The 19,504-nt window shown below is 35.4% G+C and overlaps 2 protein-coding genes across 29 annotated transcripts in view; one reads left to right on the top strand and one right to left on the bottom strand.

The window, feature by feature from the left end:
- Positions 1 to 12,797, top strand: part of LOC111309034 (serine/threonine-protein kinase TOR) — a 28,154-nt gene extending 15,357 nt beyond the window's left edge. For 5 of the 12 annotated variants that reach the window (XM_022907816.2, XM_089747499.1, XM_022907810.2 and 2 more), the window contains 31 exons: positions 78 to 230; positions 302 to 454; positions 996 to 1,067; positions 1,160 to 1,294; positions 1,401 to 1,462; positions 1,635 to 1,732; positions 2,492 to 2,601; positions 2,675 to 2,848; positions 2,932 to 2,997; positions 3,590 to 3,658; positions 3,754 to 3,864; positions 4,971 to 5,111; positions 5,199 to 5,324; positions 5,481 to 5,646; positions 5,813 to 6,027; positions 6,246 to 6,452; positions 7,713 to 7,826; positions 7,917 to 8,120; positions 8,381 to 8,461; positions 8,856 to 8,930; positions 9,004 to 9,070; positions 9,155 to 9,315; positions 9,499 to 9,672; positions 9,794 to 9,922; positions 10,010 to 10,093; positions 10,812 to 10,873; positions 10,948 to 11,020; positions 11,163 to 11,297; positions 11,712 to 11,885; positions 11,962 to 12,227; positions 12,515 to 12,797. In XM_022907816.2, the coding sequence (XP_022763551.2) occupies positions 78 to 230; positions 302 to 454; positions 996 to 1,067; positions 1,160 to 1,294; positions 1,401 to 1,462; positions 1,635 to 1,732; positions 2,492 to 2,601; positions 2,675 to 2,848; positions 2,932 to 2,997; positions 3,590 to 3,658; positions 3,754 to 3,864; positions 4,971 to 5,111; positions 5,199 to 5,324; positions 5,481 to 5,646; positions 5,813 to 6,027; positions 6,246 to 6,452; positions 7,713 to 7,826; positions 7,917 to 8,120; positions 8,381 to 8,461; positions 8,856 to 8,930; positions 9,004 to 9,070; positions 9,155 to 9,315; positions 9,499 to 9,672; positions 9,794 to 9,922; positions 10,010 to 10,093; positions 10,812 to 10,873; positions 10,948 to 11,020; positions 11,163 to 11,297; positions 11,712 to 11,885; positions 11,962 to 12,227; positions 12,515 to 12,533 (3,876 nt within the window). In that variant the 3' untranslated portion in view covers positions 12,534 to 12,797. Of the gene's footprint in view, positions 1 to 77; positions 231 to 301; positions 455 to 995; positions 1,068 to 1,159; positions 1,295 to 1,400; positions 1,463 to 1,634; positions 1,733 to 2,491; positions 2,602 to 2,674; positions 2,849 to 2,931; positions 2,998 to 3,589; positions 3,659 to 3,753; positions 3,865 to 4,970; positions 5,112 to 5,198; positions 5,325 to 5,480; positions 5,647 to 5,812; positions 6,028 to 6,245; positions 6,453 to 7,712; positions 7,827 to 7,916; positions 8,121 to 8,380; positions 8,462 to 8,588; positions 8,716 to 8,855; positions 8,931 to 9,003; positions 9,071 to 9,154; positions 9,316 to 9,498; positions 9,673 to 9,793; positions 9,923 to 10,009; positions 10,094 to 10,811; positions 10,874 to 10,947; positions 11,021 to 11,162; positions 11,298 to 11,711; positions 11,886 to 11,961; positions 12,228 to 12,514 lie in introns of those variants that run through there. The other 7 variants (XR_016329854.1, XR_016329853.1, XM_089747502.1 and 4 more) reach the window with 5 other exon arrangements.
- An 82-nt stretch (positions 12,798 to 12,879) lies between these two features.
- On the bottom strand, positions 12,880 to 19,073 carry LOC149519918 (inositol-tetrakisphosphate 1-kinase 4-like). Of its 17 annotated transcripts, none has more exons than XM_089747537.1 (11): positions 18,553 to 18,821; positions 17,884 to 17,949; positions 17,214 to 17,295; positions 16,975 to 17,007; positions 15,098 to 15,227; positions 14,878 to 14,970; positions 14,463 to 14,582; positions 14,187 to 14,363; positions 13,945 to 14,000; positions 13,766 to 13,850; positions 12,880 to 13,114 (listed from the first exon to the last, which is right to left on the bottom strand). In XM_089747537.1, the coding sequence occupies exons 1-11, from the start codon at positions 18,681 to 18,683 to the stop codon at positions 13,083 to 13,085; spliced, it is 1,005 nt and encodes a 334-aa protein (XP_089603663.1). In that variant the 5' UTR covers positions 18,684 to 18,821; the 3' UTR covers positions 12,880 to 13,082. The 17 variants fall into 17 exon arrangements, with proteins under 17 accessions (XP_089603663.1, XP_089603672.1, XP_089603677.1 ...); XM_089747546.1 differs by having other exon boundaries at positions 12,880 to 13,108; XM_089747551.1 differs by having other exon boundaries at positions 15,107 to 15,227.
- Positions 19,074 to 19,504: the final 431 nt, after the last annotated feature.

Below are 19,504 nucleotides of genomic sequence, written 5' to 3'. Positions count from 1 at the left end.
TTGTAAATAATTATCTCATGTACATTAATTCATTTGGTTTAAAGGCCTTGTCTAAGAAAAAATGTGTTTGTATATAGGTCAATGATGGTCGGTTGCGCACTGCTGGAGAGGCTTCTCAGCGCAGTACCAAAGAAGATTGGGCAGAATGGATGAGGCATTTTAGCATTGAACTTTTAAAAGAATCTCCTTCTCCAGCATTACGAACCTGTGCTCGGCTTGCACAATTACAGGTATGTTTACAAAGTTTATGTTTGTATATCCTTTACTTTGGAGTTAGGTTCCTAATCTGCTCCTTTGGCAGCCTCTTGTCGGGCGTGAGTTGTTTGCCGCTGGTTTTGTTAGTTGCTGGTCTCAACTGAATGAGTCTAGTCAGAGGCAGTTAGTTCGAAGTTTGGAGATGGCATTTTCTTCTCCAAACATCCCTCCTGAAATTTTGGCTACTCTTCTTAACTTGGTGTGTCCCTTCAGCCAATTTCTTCCTTGTTTATGCAAGCTGTTTGATTTCTTTTTCCTTTTCTTTTCTTGTACTTAATGTAAGCTATTAGATAATGCATGAGCTTCTCTTTTTCTCAACATCCGTTTATAGGGGAATGTTTGTTTATTGGATTCACTTTAAAGATGCCATAGTTATCTGCATACAATATTATTTTGTTGTTTTTTACTCTTGATCTCTCCGTAGTTTAAAGAGTTGACATTATATAACTGCTTCATGCACAATATTATAATCTTTATGGTAAAATCAACTTGTGGTGGCAACATGTAAGCAGTCATGTGAGAAAGAAGCCCCTTTTCTTTAGCCAATATGCAATTGTAAGTTTGCAACTAGCATATATAACCTAATTGCTGGGGCAATCTGGATACTATACATTTGAAAGAGAATGTAATGTATTTCAACCTTTAAAATACATTACCCTCAAACAATTTAATTCCCTGCTTTGGTCATAAGCCATTGCTACAAATTTCTTTTGTTTAAAAAAAGCATGTGATCATTTCAGGCTGAATTCATGGAACATGATGAAAGACCTCTTCCTATAGACATCCGTCTTCTTGGTGCACTTGCTGAAAAGGTGTGCTTTCCTTTATAAAAGCTTTGCTGTACTATGCAATTTTTTATGTCCTTTATATGGTGAAAGATTTGTTCTTCATATTCACAAATCAGTGTCGAGCATTTGCCAAGGCATTACACTACAAAGAAATGGAATTCGAAGGTGCCTGCTCCAAGAAGATGGATGCTAACCCTGTTGCTGTAGTTGAAGCTCTCATACACATAAATAATCAGTTACACCAGCATGAGGTAAATAACTACGTATGCTGTGTGTGGTTTTTCTAATATCTACTGCATTGTCCCTAATATTTTATCTTTGAATTAGGGTCTGAATTGTATTTTGTAATCTTTTTAGGCTGCTGTTGGAATATTGACGTATGCCCAACAACATCTGGATGTTCAGCTGAAGGAGTCATGGTATTAGACACTTGATTTTCCTATTGCTTAACTGATTCACGAGAGCTTTTATGTTGCTGTAGTTTTCTGCTTGTCATTCCCAGAGTTACTGTTTCATAGTGCCTTAAATACATAGGCTTGTCAAAACAGGGGAAAAGAAGGAAATGTAATTACATATATTTGTGTTTATTAGGTATGAAAAATTGCAGAGATGGGATGATGCCCTCAAGGCATACACTGCCAAAGCTAATCAAGCTTCAAGCAGGCATCTTGTTCTAGAAGCTACCCTAGGTATTAACTTTAACATGATGGTTCGTTTAATTGTTGGTTCTCGCTTTCTTTTAATATTTGCATGCTTTTGACGCTTTGTAGTCTGAGAATATATATTTTGAACTCCTCTTTGTTTATGTGGGATACAGTTATATGTTAAGGCTTTATGATGTATTTGAGTTATTTTTTTCACCATTCTTATTTATGAGAAAACTGTTTTCACCACTCTTATTGTTTACACATTGTCCAACTTAGGATTGAGTGTGGAACTTTACGTGAAATTAAAAGAATATGATGCAACAGCTAGAATCTTGATCAGTTTGAGACAAGTATCACTATTTACACTATGAATCACATTCCTGTAGCAAAATGAATACTGATGGTTTAATTTCGTTTTAAATATTAAAAAAAGTGGTTGGGCATATTTAGGGGTCAGTATTTTTCTTTTTCTGTGAAGTTACTTTTGATAGACAAAGCACTCCACTTGTTGTATTCAAGTTAGCTCTTAAGAAGCTGAAATATGTTGTTTCTCTTAACCTTTTTTTTAAAGAAGAAAAAAAACCGTGAGTTTTCTGGCCTGGAAATTATTGTTGGTTGCCCTAGTAAGGTTCCAGTAAATATATCAAATTATCAACAGTTATTTGGGTTTTCATTTTCTGAAGTAAATTTTTCACATATCCTTTTTCTACGTCATAGTTATTTGAGCTTAGAAAAGATACTTTACTTCCTATGTTAGTGTATATTAGTTTCTTGAATGTTTTAATGTGGTGTCTGTTGCAGGACAAATGCGATGCCTTGCTGCTTTGGCTCGATGGGAAGAGCTTAACAACTTGTGCAAAGATTATTGGACTCCAGCTGAGCCCTCTGCTCGTTTGGAAATGGCACCAATGGTTGGTTGTTTATGTTGTTGTAGATGTCAAGATTTTCTATATCATGCTTGTATTCATTAGTATATTTTTCTAGGCTGCAAAAGCTGCTTGGAACATGGGAGAATGGGATCAAATGGCAGAGTATGTGTCTCAATTAGATGATGGTGATGAGACCAAACTTCGAGGTTTAGGGAACACTGCTGCTAGTGGTGATGGAAGCAGTAATGGTACATTCTTCAGAGCTGTTCAGTTAGTTCATAGGGGGAAGGTACTTTCTCTAGCCTATACTCTTACTCTTGTTACTTTTATTATTTCTCGTGAATGTCAGTTATTTCTATATACATTTCTCAGTATGATGAGGCACGCGAGTATGTTGAGAGAGCTAGAAAGTGCCTAGCAACTGAGCTTGCTGCTTTGGTTAGTCTCTTAACTCCAATTTACTAGATTTTTTGAGGAACTACTTGCTTGCTTTTCTTTTGCATCATTTATTTCATTCTTTATACTAGTGAATACTGAAATTGCTACTTTTCAGTTTACGGAACATATCCAACATTTTATATGCTTCCATCTGCCTTCGTTTTTAGCAATTTTGTCTCATATTCTTAGTTTTCACAGCACTTGCACCCTCCTGCTTCCAGAATAGTTGAAGGGAAAATAAAACACACTATTTAGGTATAGTTAAATCCCCCTCCCCCTTTTCGAGACCTTTTCTGTTGTGTGAGTACTTGGATTTGACACACCAAAGCATAAGAACGTTAGGTTTTTTCTTCTCTGACTTTTTCAGTATGGCAATGACTGTTGTAAGGCTCATTCACTACATGAAATAAAAAATGATGAAATTATTTAATACAACTTTAGAATTTTTATTGGTTTAGGGAACCTGATGCTTTATCTAATAATGGTTTATTTCTGTAGCAGTACCTTGAAAGGTACCATTCTGATTTCTGATTATGAAAATTTACAAATTCATGTATTTGGACTTCATGATTTCTAATACCTACTTCTTTAGGTTTTGGAAAGCTATGAGCGTGCTTACAGCAATATGGTCCGTGTTCAGCAGCTTTCAGAACTCGAGGAGGTTCATTCTACATACATTTTTAGATTTTATTTGCTGCTTTTAGCTGTTCTTTTCTGTAAGCAAGAAGGATACTTGGGAATCATCATTTATTGTAGGTCATAGATTACTGCACTCTCCCTGTGGTAAACCCAGTTGCTGAAGGGCGGCGTGCCCTAATTCGCAATATGTGGACTCAGCGGATACAGGGAGCAAAACGTAATGTCGAGGTAAATTATTAACTTTGGAAAAGTGTTTACCATTGTCTGAATGGATATTGCTATTGCTACACCATGTATGATTTTTCTATGTCAAATATTATGAACCTATTATCGGGGGAATTGAATTGAAAGAAAAAGTTAATTTTGTGTTTTATTTTTAATACCAGTTATTTTCCTTTAATGTAAGGATATTCCAATTGTTACTTCAGTTTGAGTGTCCTATTCTTCAAGGTTGTCTTGTAGGGATGTGAAATTGAACCTTATTTTCTATGGAATCCCATTAGGCTCTTTTATTTCTCAAGGAATCTCTTTGTCTGCCCTGCCACTCTCCCCTCTTTTTATTGTAGCCTTCTTGTTTTGCTCTAGCTTTACATTTTTTGGGCTGCATAGATCTGCATTGGAAGATTTAATAGTTTAGATTTCAGTTACGATGGCACCTCAATCTATACCTTGCTGACAGTTGTATTATGACATGCGTCGCTTTCTATCAAACAGCTTTGTATGATGGTGGTAATCTTTTGTTGTGACCAAGTGGCAATTGAAAGGGAAGAAGATAATTCTGCCAAGAGCTATCAGTGTAAATCAGCAATTTTGATGATGAGTCATCAGAAATATCTTGGATTAAGTAGTTAGATTGAGGGGTCGTGGGTTTCCAACTGATGTTTCTAGTTAAAATTTAGCAGAAAGCTGATTGGTTTGGAAGAGGATGACAAAGCTGCCTTAATTTTTTCGTAATTTGTGGTTGGTTGTTCATATCTGACAGGAAACTGTGTACCAATGAAGAATGGGAGATACGTGTCTCAATTAATCTTCAAATAGACAAGTATTAACTCTTATTGTCATTGTTTGTCAAATCAAAAAATGTTTTTGTTGCTAAAGTTATAACATGAAGAGTTTTAGATGGTGGAGCAGGGGTTTTAGGGAATTCTGATTTGTGTTCTATGGCTGTATTCATATGATATGGTAGAAACAAATGTGAACACTTTCATTATGTTTCCAAAGTATTTGCATTTACTTAAGTGGAATGAGTTTGGTGTTTATTTATACTCTCCCCTGCAATGTATCAAATGCTCCTCATGCTTGTGAGTTGGTTCCTTGTATGTTCAAATATGTAGGTCTGGCAAGGTCTTTTGGCTGTTAGAGCTCTTGTTTTACCTCCAACAGACAACATTGAAACCTGGCTCAAGTTTGCTCTTATTTGTCGAAAGAGCGGAAGGATTAGTCAGGCTAGGTCTACCTTAATTAAGCTCTTACAGGTCTCTACTGCTTGCATTTTCTGAAGCTTCCAGAATGCAAAATCACGTTTGTTTTCTTACTTTGAATTTGTTCTGAATGTTACATAGTATGATCCGGAAACATCTGCTGAAAGTGTAAGATATCATGAGCCTCAAGTAATGCTGGCTTACTTGAAATACCAATGGTCGCTTGGAGATGATCTTAAGCGAAAGGAAGCATTTGCCAGACTGCAGGTATATCCACTCTGCCAAGTGCACTTATCCTTGTTCTAGCCTTTCTTGCATTATCTAATAAAATAAGTACATCTTTCTGCAGCATTCAGTACTACTCATTTCTAAGTTACATTTTCATAGTAGTCACTTTACACGACTGACAAAATACTGTCACAGAATTTGGCTAGAGAGCTTTCAATCTCCCCAAATATTCAATCCATTCCGTCAACTACTTTGATGGGCGGTACAAGTGCAAATGTTCCACTGCTGGCCCGTGTGTATCGTAAACTTGGATCTTGGCAGTGGACACTCTCACCTGGATTGGATGACGATTCTATACAAGGTAGTTAATACTAAGAACTTGACATTTTATCCTTTTGCAGTATATTTTCCTATTTTTCATCAAATTATTTGGTTATTGGAGCGAAAAAAGGAGACATTGTTTTTGGGTTCTTAAATGATGAAGTTGTTATCAATTTTTTTCCTTGGTAAATGGTCATTTTTTGTAGAGATCCTTTCGGCATTTAGGAACGCCACTCAATGTGCGACAAAATGGGCAAAAGCATGGCACGCATGGGCGTTGTTCAATACAGCCGTCATGTCTCATTATACTTTAAGAGGCTTTCCAGCTATCACCTCTCAGTATGTTGTTGCTGCTGTCAATGGATATTTTCATTCAATAGCATGTGCAGCAAATGCAAAAGGTGTCGATGACAGTCTACAGGTATATTGACTGGAAAAAGGGTTATTTTAAAATTATGTATATACTAGATCATCTTTAGGCTTAATAATAGCACGAATTCTTTAATGATTGCAGTCATAATTTTCTTTCACTTTGTTTTCTTTGAGATCTGACCTTTTCTTTTTTACCTTATTAACTGCTGCTTGATGACTTTATGGAGCCTTTTTAAGCATTATTCTTTAACTCTGCTATTTTTTCAGGATATACTCCGCCTTCTTACCTTGTGGTTTAACCATGGAGCTACTGTAGACGTTCAAAAGGCCCTACAGATAGGGTTTGCCCTTGTTAATATTAACACATGGCTGGTTGTTTTACCTCAAATAATCGCTAGAATACATTCAAATAACCATGCTGTGAGAGAACTCATACAATCACTTTTGGTGCGAATCGGACAAATTCATCCCCAGGTTTGCCCTGATTATTTATGTTCTGCTTCAAAATTTATCATTTAAGTGTGTTAGCTGAGTAAAGTATAAACATTTTAAATCTTGCATTCCTCTGATTTGTTTACCTTACTATTTGGTAGTCCAAGGAAGAGTTGTTAATTTGCATTTATATGTGCTTCAAGTGATATGTATGTTATAGGAAGTTGTGGTTGAGGGTTCTTGTCATGGGAAATTGTATCATTGGGGTGAGAAAATGTTGCATATGAGTAATGAATGGAATTTGAGAGAGCAAAGAGAGGAATGAGAACTTGATGAGGCAACGTGGAGTATTTATAGTGCACACATGTGGATAAACAGGATGAGAGGATATGGTAGGATGCAAGACAAGGGGAAATGATACTGTGTGGGAAAATGGGAGAGTTCTGGTTGTTGGGTAGTAAGTATGAAAGCTAATGAGAGCTAAAACTGACAAATGATTTGAGGGAGTTTTATGGTGCAAGTTGGGAGTATGCAGAATGTGTTGTAACTAATAAGACAAGTCTGTAGCTGGACTTAAAAATTGTGCCAAGTATCCAGAATTAGTCAAGAAAAAAGGGGATGATCTTGTTATACTTAAATTTGGACAGCCTCAAAAACCATGACAAACTAAGCTTTTCCCACTGACCTCTAAATTATGATAGATGGCCAAAATTAGTTTCGAAAGGAAGAGAAAATTTTAACATCCTCTTAGTGCCTCCTTAATATGGCCTACTGGTCTAGCCTAATTACTTCACAACATTAATTAAGAGTATTAATCTGAGATTAGTATTCCATCTCATGAGAGTAGCATTCTTCTAAATTTGGGATTATGGCCACCTTTCATACAAGACTAAGATCGTTTTAGTTATAATATTTGATGAATATAGTATAGCATGGAAAGTGTTGAAATAGGGAGTTCCAATAAATATTGAAAAATGGCACATCTGTTCAAACCCTGGGGGGAAGATGGTCTCTTTTTTTTTTTTAATTTTTACGGTTAGGTGGTGGAAATTATTATTATTATTATTTTTTGTCGAACCTTGTGAGGGCTTTTGCAGTTCCTACGAAATTCTACTCAATCACTTGAATTTCACCTGTTTTGAATTGAATACATCAGTTTGTCTGTTGCATAGTATAATGCAAGAAACTAGATGCTGAGAACATCTTTACGTAACTTAATTGGAGCTCTTGTTGCTGTAGCTGCCTCGATTCAAATTGTTTTGAGCCTTTTCATTTGCTAGACTGATTTAATTCTTGTTACAGGCTCTTATGTACCCTCTTCTCGTTGCATGTAAATCCATAAGCAATTTACGCAAAGCAGCAGCACAAGAAGTGGTTGACAAAGTGCGTCAGCACAGTGGTGTACTTGTAGATCAGGTAAACTAATTAAAATAAGTTTATATTTTACTTTCTTTATTATATTTCCCTTAGCTTTTTGATCTATAAGTACATGTGATCTTTACACAGGCACAACTGGTTTCAAAGGAACTACTCAGGGTTGCAATACTTTGGCATGAATCATGGCATGAGGCACTAGAAGAAGCTAGTCGTCTATACTTTGGTGAACATAACATTGAAGGAATGCTGAAAGTCTTGGAGCCATTACATGAGATGCTTGAGCAAGGGGCTAGGAGGGACACTACCACCATAAAAGAGAGAGCATTCATAGAGGTATTCTTTTTATTTCTTTGCTGTTAGCGAGCTTATCTCCCACCCAGGATTTGATCAGTAACTAATGCATATTCTGCTCAATCTATGGAATTCTAGATCATATTATCACCATTAATAGTGAATACTCCCAACCTAGTTGTCGTATACTTTTGGAGCTGTGAGCCATATTTTTTTTCTGATATATTGGAATCCACCTGGCATTTTGGGAGATTTTCAGTTTGTTTGCCCGTTTAATTCATTTTATTTTCATTGTATCGCAGGCATACCACCATGACTTGTCACAGGCGTATGAATGCTGCATGAAATATAAGAGAACTGGAAAAGATGCTGAGCTTACTCAGGTACAAAATGTTTAATGAATAAATTCTTGGATTTGAAATTTATTCCAGTCATTTCCAAGGTGGTCTTTTGGTAGGAGAAATTATTGTGCATTTTGTGAGCAATATTAATACTTGTGGTTGGGGGCAGGTTAATTCCCTAATTTTGGGGGTAACATTGCCTGTCCTTACCTGTGCTTGTATTCGGGGCAGGTTTGTCACCAACTTACGTGGAATCTCTTGCTTGAAGCTGTCTAGCTTTAGGCTTGTCCTTTGAGGTCTTCCTCTATTATAGATACTCTTTTGTCAAAATAGGGATGCTAATTAGAAAGAATATATTGGTGGTTCATCTGTTCCTTTTTGCCTGTGGGTTACCAGAAGCATGGGACATCTCCTAATTATTTCTTGAATTCATCAGGCATGGGATCTCTATTATCATGTTTTCAGGAGGATAGACAAACAACTTCAAAGTCTTACTACCCTGGACCTGCAGGCGAGTATCAGTCTATATTTCTTCACAATTCGTTAATGCAATGACTCATAACTTTTCATTGTACATGCTGCAGTCTGTTTCTCCTGAGTTGGTAGAATGCCGTGATTTGGAGCTCGCAGTCCCTGGGACATATCGTGCAGGTAAGCTTAATGGTTGTTTTACATGGATGTGTTGGTATAAATCTGAGTGGCCTAACTAAAAACAACCCATTTTTTAATTTTCAGAATTGCCAGTGGTAACCATTTCATCATTTGCACGTCAGCTTGATGTCATAACTTCCAAACAGCACCCTCGGAAATTGACTATTCATGGGAGTGACGGTGAAGAGTATGCCTTCTTACTAAAAGGACATGAAGATCTTCGCCAGGATGAACGTGTCATGCAGGTATTTTCTGCTTTCTTGTCTGTTTCTTTTTTTGTATTTCACATTCATGCAAGTTGATTCTATGGTTCATGTGCTGTGTTTAGAGGCTTACATTGATTCTGCTATCTTAAGTAAAACTATAATTTACTGTTTTGCATAATTCATGTACTGAGAGCTGATATCCCTTGCTGGTCAAAATGTCAGCTTTTTGGCTTAGTGAACACTCTGCTGGAGAACTCTAGAAAAACTGCAGAGAAAGATCTGTCTATTCAGCGATATTCTGTCATACCACTATCTCCAAACAGCGGGTTGATTGGATGGGTCCCTAATTGTGATACCTTACACCACCTTATAAGGGAATACAGAGATGCCAGAAGGGTTCGTTGAAGTTCATCATATACTTTCTTTTAGTTAGCCCAACAATAATATGTTTGCTTATAGCTGGTGGCTTTATAGCGTAAAGATCACATTTAACTTTACACGTGCTTCATGGTTTCAGATCACTCTAAATCAAGAGCACAAATGTATGCTAAGTTTTGCACCGGATTATGACCATTTACCACTTATTGCTAAAGTGGAAGTATTTGAATATGCTCTAGAAAATACTGAAGGAAATGACCTGTCCAGAGTATGTGTGCTTAACATTCTTCTGTATCCTAGTATTATTCCTGTCACATTGATTGATTTTGAACTTTATAAATCTGGCTTTGGCTAGGTTCTTTGGTTAAAAAGTCGTACTTCTGAGGTGTGGCTAGAGAGGAGGACAAATTATACCCGAAGTTTAGCTGTAATGAGCATGGTATGTACTTAACTTGTATTTTGGTCCATCCTTAATTACTGCAAGAGTCTGGCTGTAAAGGGGACTGCCACTGTTATTTTTTATTCAACAAATTGAGTACTGGATCCCTGTATACAATCAAATTGTCTTTTCTTTCTATGGTGATTAATGATAAAAGGTTTGGATTGCCACTTGTTTGTAGCCATATTGGCCTCATATAAACTGGAAAAGTAATCTAGTGTTTAGTCTCTTCATTTGTTTTTCCATAAATGGATTGATCATTTGTAAATTAATCCCAATTTGGCAAAATGAAGAAATTTCAATGCAAATACATCTCAGGTTATATAGAAAGAGTTTGCTGTAAAACTTCTATTCCTGCTTATTTGTTCTAGTAATATGACATGCGATCACACAATTCTTCCTTTTAAGAAACTTTTTTAAATTAAAAGAAGTAGCAGAGTTGTTTAAATGTTAGAGAAAAAAAATCGAGCTTTTTTATCCATTTTTACTTTGAATGTAGTACAGTGGTATCCCAAGGCCACAGATGTATTTGGAGATCTTTTCTTAGATTGTAGGTCCGGTTATCTTCCTAAGCACATGTAGAAAGTAAAGTGTTGATATTATATTAGATATTGAGCTTCATTGTAAATCAAAGCCGTAACTTATGTTGTACATAGTGATTGTGTCCTAATTAAAAGATTCTATATAAGTTGACGACAAATGGCTTTTTGTTTTTCAGGTTGGTTACCTCCTTGGCTTAGGTGATCGTCACCCAAGTAATCTCATGCTGCACCGCTATAGGTATAAAAACAACAGGAAGAAAGTGTATTAGTTATCAAAGATTTATATTTTATAGTAGTGATACTGTTTTGCAGTGGAAAGATCTTGCACATAGATTTTGGAGACTGTTTTGAAGCCGCTATGAACCGGGAAAAGTTCCCTGAAAAGGCATGTCTGATCAAACAATTGCCAAGTTATTTTTCTCGTTGTTTTTGGGTTGAGGGGAAGGGGAGGGGGTGTTGTACCTTATCTCTGTACAAAACTATGGGATTACAATTTGTTAATGTCTGTTGTGTTATTCTTCATTCAGGTTCCTTTCCGTTTGACTAGAATGCTTGTCAAAGCCATGGAGGTCAGTGGTATTGAGGGCAATTTCCGTTCAACATGTGAAAATGTGATGCAAGTTCTCCGATCAAATAAGGATAGTGTTATGGCTATGATGGAGGTATGAACTTCTGGAATTTAAATTTTCTTGTCCTTTCCTTTTTTTTTTTTTTTGCTCCAGTAGAGCTTTTGTAACAAGGGCAAGTTTATTGATTGTTAATCGTGCTGTGGTGATCCTTCACAATTATACTAAGAAAAATGAAAAGCAATTATGGTTCGGGTCTGGGTATACTAAGAAAAATGAAAAGCAATTATGGTTCAAGCGTGGGTCTTTTACAACAACGATAAATAATTGATAAGAGAATGTGTATCTATTCCATTTCTGCCTTTGCTGAAATCGCATTGAGAAGAGTGGTGTAACAGCACTCTGGTTGTCATTGTTGCCAATCCATTAATATGAAGGAAACATCTGTTTTTTTTTCTTTGTTTATGCATAAATTGGAGGAAGCTGACTTTCAAATCAACTGTTTTTCAGGCTTTTGTTCACGATCCTCTCATTAATTGGCGTCTTTTCAATTTCAATGAAGTTCCACAAATGTCAATGTTTGCAAGTACTCATGTCCCGGCTGTTGTAAACACTGAAGAAACTGCTCAAAGTAAAGAGCTCGCTCAACCTCAGCGGGGTGCTCGTGAGAGGGAACTTCTTCAGGTTTTATAAGTTTTGCAATTTTTTGTAACTGCAGTGTTACATGGTGATGCTTAAAATCAATTTGATCTCTCTGTAGGCTGTTAATCAACTGGGTGATGCTAATGAGGTTTTGAATGAGCTTGCTGTGGTGGTTATGGCTCGTATGAGTAACAAACTTACTGGACGTGATTTTTCCTCTTGCTCTTCAATACCCACCTGTTCTATCCAAAATGCAGTAGACCACAGCACGTTAATTTCTGGAGATAATCGGGAAGTGGAACATGGTTTATCTGTTAAAGTGCAAGTTCAAAAGTTAATTATCCAAGCCACATCGCATGAAAATTTGTGCCAGAACTATGTTGGGTATGACCCTTTGCAATTTCCCGCTTCTTTCCCCTATATCTAGCATTTTGGTGCATGTATGCTAGATTTTTAAGATAATTTAGTATTTTTTATTTTACATAGGATGTTGAAATGAAAAGAAGGAACAACTCTATATTTAGAGAACACCTGTTGGTCATTCGTTGGTGATGGTGTCAAGTAGGAAATCATAGATGATTTATAATCATATGTTTGCTGTGTGTCCATAACGTACATGAATACTCTCCTTCGACTCTCTTAACTTGTGATTGCCATTTTATTTGCTACAGGTGGTGTCCCTTTTGGTGATGGGAAGAAAAAAAAAATTGGATTATTTATGCATAACATGTACACATCTGTAATTTATGTAAATAGGTGTATTTTTTTTCTTTTTTTTTTTTTTTAATTTAACCTGTCTTTCTAGCCATGTGTAGGCATTTTAAATTAATAGAATTTGAGCAGTTTTCTCCTGCCAGTTTTTGGGTACGTTAGTCTGATTTAAGAGATATCTGTGAGGTTTGTAGAGATTCTAATTGGCCAGAGCTTAGATTTATAGACGCATCTTGAAATGCATTTTTGTTTTGTTTTTAGAGGCGAATCAGTTAAAAAAAAGAGTACCTCACATTCTGCTGAAATTTCCTAAAACAGGAGGATGTCTCACAAAGTCTTATTGGCTATAAAACGGTAACCAAAACCATCCCCATACACGTTACTGAATTGAGCAAGGCCATTATGATACCAGTCGGTAATTACAGAGGTTAAAACGAGTTCCAGGATTGACAGTTGGCCCATCCTTTCAGCTACGCTTGCATGAAACATTCTGTACGATCAATATTTGCTCCGATATCCGACAACTAATTAGCAGGTCTCTTCTTGTACTTGCTCTGCACCTAGCTCAGTAAAAAGTCCGTAAAAATGTTCTCATAATCCGGCGTTTTTCCATAAAGTGAAGAACAGTACAAAAAATTTCTTTTAACGTCCAATGCTAATAAAAGAACGTGTTTGAAGCATGCATAGATAGAGTAAGGGACTCAAAATTTTATTATTATTAATAATATTACATTTTAACTCTGAAGAACCTCGTCAGAAGCTATGAATGACTGCTAAAGAGATGCAAGAGAAATTTCAGGCATATCTCGAGTTCCATTTATTAGACTGGAAATGCATCAATTCACAACCATCTTCAAGTTGTTATCTGCCCCATCAACTTATCTGAAATATTTCCCAGGTGTGGGCAAGCACATATATTTGAACGTGCCATCAAAGAAAATGATGAAACACTCGTCATCACATGCAACATACAATCTCCATATCCCAAAACACAATTTATTTTTCAATTATTCTCTGCTTCGTATCAATTTCCCTCTAAGGTTTCCCCAAAAAAATTAACTAAACCATTGACAAACAAATATTTCCCAGAAACCTCTAAAGATCAATTCTTATTATTTAACAGGTTTATATAGTGTACTGATGTAGAGCAAATAAGCCTAGAATAGGCATTCTTCCGAAACTTGCAAGAGTATCCTCCATCATCCACTTACCAGGAAAGTAGTTAATGTCGATAACATAAAAGATGTCTCTTGTCCCATGCTCTCGGATCATATCTATATTGAACAACCGAAGGCCCTGCAAAACAAAAAAAGTATAACTAAGTAAATTAACTAATTAAAATCATGTAACTCCATCCACCTAGCTTAATATGGTGAAATAAATAACTTGCCAGCCGGTGATGGAGCTCCTTTGCAAGCCTCTCCAGCAAAGGTTGTGGAGGAAGTTCTGCAACAGGAACGACATATTAGTGAAAACACAACTGTAAATTATACCCATACAACCAGAAACATACAAAACCTTTGTAAGTGCTTCAATAAAACCAAACAATAATTATAAAAGGTATGAAGGAAAATCTAATTCAAATACCATATACAATGAGTGTAATATGCATATCATATATTAATCACTCACCAGCAACTCCAGGGTCCAAATCTGCATCATCAGCAGAAGCCGCAGCAGATGAAACCCTTGTTAAAGGGAAAACACCAGCAACTTTTGCTAGCTTAGATTTGCTTACATTGGGCAGAGAGAAGCACCTTACAACCTTAATTGCATCCCCAACAACATAAATTTTAAAAAGAACACCACCTATGATGAGACAAAAATAGATTAGTCTCAAATAATAATTAGTATGAAGATAGCTACAAAGGAAATGGTAACGTTAATGAATCCATTGCGACAACATACCATGATTAACAAACTCTTGCAGAACCAATGGAGGCTCAAGTTCAGACAGAGAGAACTGATCATATGCAAGAAACAGCTCATGTGACTTCGACCTTCCATCCACTACTAGTGGTTTAGCAACTGAAATGATTAAATAAAACAGGATATTTATACATTTATGAACAGAAAAAACCATTAGAAATAATTATAATACTGAATCACAATCTACAAAATGAATAATAACACAAATTGGCATTAAATGCCCCCCACGCTTCATGCACATGGTCTCTTGGTAATGTCTGGGTGTTCTTATCTAACAGCCTAATGTTGGTGATATGCTGATTTTGTACTATTAAAGGGACAAAAGGTGTCTAACTTTTAAAACCAGACATAGAGGTCAACCACCACAGTCAAACAAATAGAACAGAAGATATACCTAAGGGCAATTTCAACCCAGCTTTAGTAACTTCATCAGGGATAGATAGAGGATCTTTTTTGATAACCATTTGTCTTGGAACACCAGCTTTGCCTACATTAACAAATAGTCATTGCAAAAATTACCAAGCAACCATGTTTCTTACAACATCTTAAGTTCTGAACAAAATTTTAAAGGAAAAAAGTCTAAAAAATATCTCTGTAGTACAATATAGTGATACCACAATTACCATAGAAGTCCGACAAGTTCAAATCAACCACATCCTGGAGCATTGACTGGCGGTTGCGTAGATGTTGTATTGCATCTGGAGGATCAAGAACAGTTACTTCTGGATGTGTTTGTCTGTAGTCCTTCAAGAACAAAAAGGGGGAATGAAATGGGCTGCCTGCGCAAAGATATTCACCCAAAAAAAAAAACAAGATAATAAAACCTAGGAAAAATTTTACAGCAGGCCACAACTCCTAAAGAGTTTTTTAGCAGTACCATTCGGCAAACAGAGGTGCTATTTGCTATAGCAAGATGAACGGCTCCTTCAAAGTGCCTGATGGAATTTCCCATTTCCACTATAACCCCTTGTGAGTTGCGGACCAAAAATATTCATTTGAAGGAGCAGGAGGACGTTAAATGTTATACCATCAATAAGGCCGAGGTCTAAAATCATTACCTATCATAGCACTGGGAAGCTGGATCGTTGGTCAGGCGATTCAAACAAATCATCTTTTACTACTCGAAATAACTAGACAACTCTTTACACATTGTTCAGCACTAGAAGTCAGGACAAACTCCTATAGTTAAATATGATTTAAAGCTAAGTACATATCATAAAAATAAAGGTTCAAGATGAGATAGAAATAGTACCAGTCGAAAGAATTTTACAAAGCAAAAAACATAGGTGACAAAATGGCAAGAGATATGTTCCCATCAAATTGATCTACTTAACATATACCAGGTAAGAGTGTAAGGGGGGGCAAGATATAGATGTAAAAGATGAGGCCCCAAATAAATACCTGAATTAGAAATGGCAATATGAAAAGAAACTGCCAGCTAAATATTTTTTCAAGACATGCTTAAGGCAGGATAATTTTTGCCAGCTGTCCAGGCTCTGGCAGTGAGTTAACCATATGTGTGCTCCACATTGGTAAGTTCATAAAACTCAACAAGGATCAAGTACAGGTCAGCCACTCTAAAGGTCTTAGACTATGATTATTTGTAAAATATCTCCATCAGCAGGGACATTAAAAATGCTATGCAAAAGCATTCAGGCAGCAAAACTGCATACATAATGAAAAATTAACCATAAAAAATGGCTATCACAAATTTTTATAATGAAAAAAATTATAAGGGGAAGAAGAACAAGTGTTAAAGAAAAGACAAGTTGCCATCAATTTTAATTTTATTTTAGAACATGAACATTGGCCAAAGCCAGTTCCACAATTTTGATGAAATGTGGTTTTTGAATAGCTTGATACAATGAGCAATGTGCAACGAAATATGATTGCTGGAAATGCAGGATGAACAACCCAAATGCTGTTTGAAAATTTGAAAGTTCAAGAAAAGAAGCAATTTTGTCAAATAGTATATGTCAGAATACAATAAATTGTTTAAATTTTAGTCAAAAGGATAATGAAAATGTGATGTCTGGCCTACTCTTATGATTACGAAAGATTAGTTACAATTAAGCCAAATAAATGTTCTCCAACCACATCAACGATGCTTACGAGACTTTGCAGAAAGAACAGAAATCTTTTTTTCTCAACCAAGACAGCCAATCCTACATAAGTAATCTAGAGTCATCGCAAAAAGAAAAATTCTCACTTTGTTCCAATCCTTGAGACACCGATTTCACAACTATCTGATCAAGATTCATGATGAGGTGATAGCAAGAATTCTGCACATTATGTCAGAAAAAATAAATTTTGACATTACACAGATTTGTTGTTCAACCAACCAGAGCCAGTCTATATTTAATCTCCAACCAGGAATGTTTAACACCAATTCACAGCAAGAGTTGTAACTCAAGAAAATGCAGCACCACATATACAATTCCTTGTAAAATGTAAAATTAATAAATACAAGGATGATCTTGGCAGGACAAACCTGAATAATCTCGCACCACTCTTTTCCCAACAACTGGAAGGAGCATTAGGGTCATCAGTCATTTACTTGATAGTTGAGAAAATATTTGCAATAAATACAGAGACGAAATAAAACTAAGAATTTTAACCTATAATCTGTCTATGAATTCAAAATCATTGCAGAAAGGACAAATTACACAACTCCTTCAACCATTTCATAGGGATAATATGAAGGAGTCTTAGAGAAGAAATCATACTAACCTTGTGTAAAATAATGTCAAAAGGACCTTGATCTGATAGTGGCCTGTTTAGATCAATGGCTACAAACAATATCCCTTTGTTGCTGCAACAAGCATGAAGATATTCTAATGATAATTCTTGAATGTCTTAAAGCTCATGGAAACTTTTAGAACTCTAAAACTCTTTCTCAACACAGAATGCACCAAGAGAAACATCCAATAATTTCTCTTTTTCTTTTGTTCCGAAGACAATGGCAATTTGTTAAATCACGTGCCTCCATAAGAGATTACAATTTAAGGCCAAAGAATCCCTTCCACTAATTATTATACAAAATTCAGAATTAACAAATTTGAATTCTTTGGAACTTTTCATGGATATAAATCTGGCATAGATAGATGACCTTTAGAGCAATGTTTGGCATATTGCATTCAAACAAGAAAGAAAAAATGCCACCATCGATAAAATACTATTAAATACAAATGGATGTGAAAGTCAAGCTTTGAGAGTCCACCACAGTTTTAAGTGACAAATGTAATCTATGAACTAAGTTAAGTGACAAAAATGTAATCTATGAACCAAGTGTCGGAGCAAAACATCCTATTATTGCTAATTTATATGAACAGTGTCTGATAAAAATAAATAAAGAATGCAGAAATTTCATGATTAATAAAGTGAAAAAAGGATAGTATACCATCGGATGCTCGACAACATTTGACATAGGTTAACAAGAGAAAGTGCCATGCAATAATTGACAGAACTGAAAGAAAATCAGATAAATAAATCTTCTTAGTAAAGAAATGAAGAAAACTTGGTCTAATTTGATTTTTTTAACTACAAAAAGAGCAAAAAAGATTGACTTTGTATTTCTCCCTAACAACTAATCCGAATGGTATACGAGGTGGAATATTCCCAATCTAGAAAATCAAGATAATTTGCCAAAACTCTTGTCCTCCACAAGTGAAATTGGCATGTTAGGTCAAGCAAAAACAGTTGCAAAAACTTGATTTGCTTGGATCATCTTTGTACACAAATAATTTTAGCACTATCAACATATGCCGTATCCCCTGCCACCACAAAATCTGGTTTTTTGGAAGCATCACAGATAAAAGAAAAGGTCAACTACAACCCAACTCAAAGCGCATTAAAATTATAATTCATGACATACATCATACATGTTCATACAAATGAATATACAAACACACCATATAGAAGTGACTAAAACCAAATGCAATAGTAGCAAGATTACACAACTAAAACAAGAAAGGCCAAAGGCATTATTTACATCAATATAGATATAAAAACAAAGTCAAAGATATAAAAATGAAAAGTGATGTGGATATTTGAGTAATGAGTAATATACCGAGCCAAGCGCTCGAACTTGGGTTTCAAGAAACTATTTTTCTTCTTCAATGTCAAGGCATAACCAACAACATGCTTTTGCTCCTCTTCCACCCCATCTTCTCCATCATAAATTTCCCCGTTCAACCTCATACCCACTTTTTTAACACCCCTAAACAACAAAGATATCTTCTTCTATTTTCTTTTTGGTTTCTGGGTTTTTCTTCCCTTTGTCAAAAGATAAAAACTGTTTTTTTTCTTTCTCTATTTTGCTTTTTTTTTCTCTCCAGCAGGAAATGAAACCAAAAAAAAAAAAAAAAGAACCAAGTTTTTGTAACCCTCTCTTTCTCAGTTATCTACAACTAAATGTATATATATCTATGAAATGGGAGTTTCAAAACTGAAAGTATCAAATACTAAATAGATTGGGGATTGGAATTTTGGGGATTGGAATTTTGAAGGGAATATTCAGTTTTGCAAAAGCAAGAGGCAAAAGATCGGAGTTTGAGGGAAAGGAAAGAACTTTGAGCCCATAGATTTTGTGCATAAGAATTGGTCTTTGTTTATATATATAGAGATGTTAGCAGCAGAGGATGGTTTGGTTTGGAAATTTTAATTCCACTTTTCTTTCCCATTTTACCCTCCTAATTACTGCAATTTTTTGTGAACAAACACCTTAAAAATCTTGAAAATGAAATTTCACTTTTGGGAATTTCCTTAAACATATTATCGCTTTGGAATCATAGGTTAATTACCGCTAATTGTTCACAAATTCCCATGTGAGAGGCAACCCTATCTTTTCATAATTTTTAGAAAATTTCTTGTAAACTCTAAAAAGTTAAAGAGTTATGCATTTCATTTAGTTAAAATTATCAGAAAATTTTAACATGATTTAATTAATTATAAAATTCAAATTGAAATCAAATTTATTAATAAACAATTAAATTTATTTGATTAAAATATTTAAAATAAAA

This window comes from Durio zibethinus, chromosome 2 (genome assembly GCF_047325235.1).
Source record: "Durio zibethinus cultivar Kanyao isolate XHJ-2024 chromosome 2, ASM4732523v1, whole genome shotgun sequence".
NCBI lineage: Eukaryota > Viridiplantae > Streptophyta > Magnoliopsida > Malvales > Malvaceae > Durio > Durio zibethinus.
This window is presented reverse-complemented; position numbering and strand designations above follow the sequence as displayed.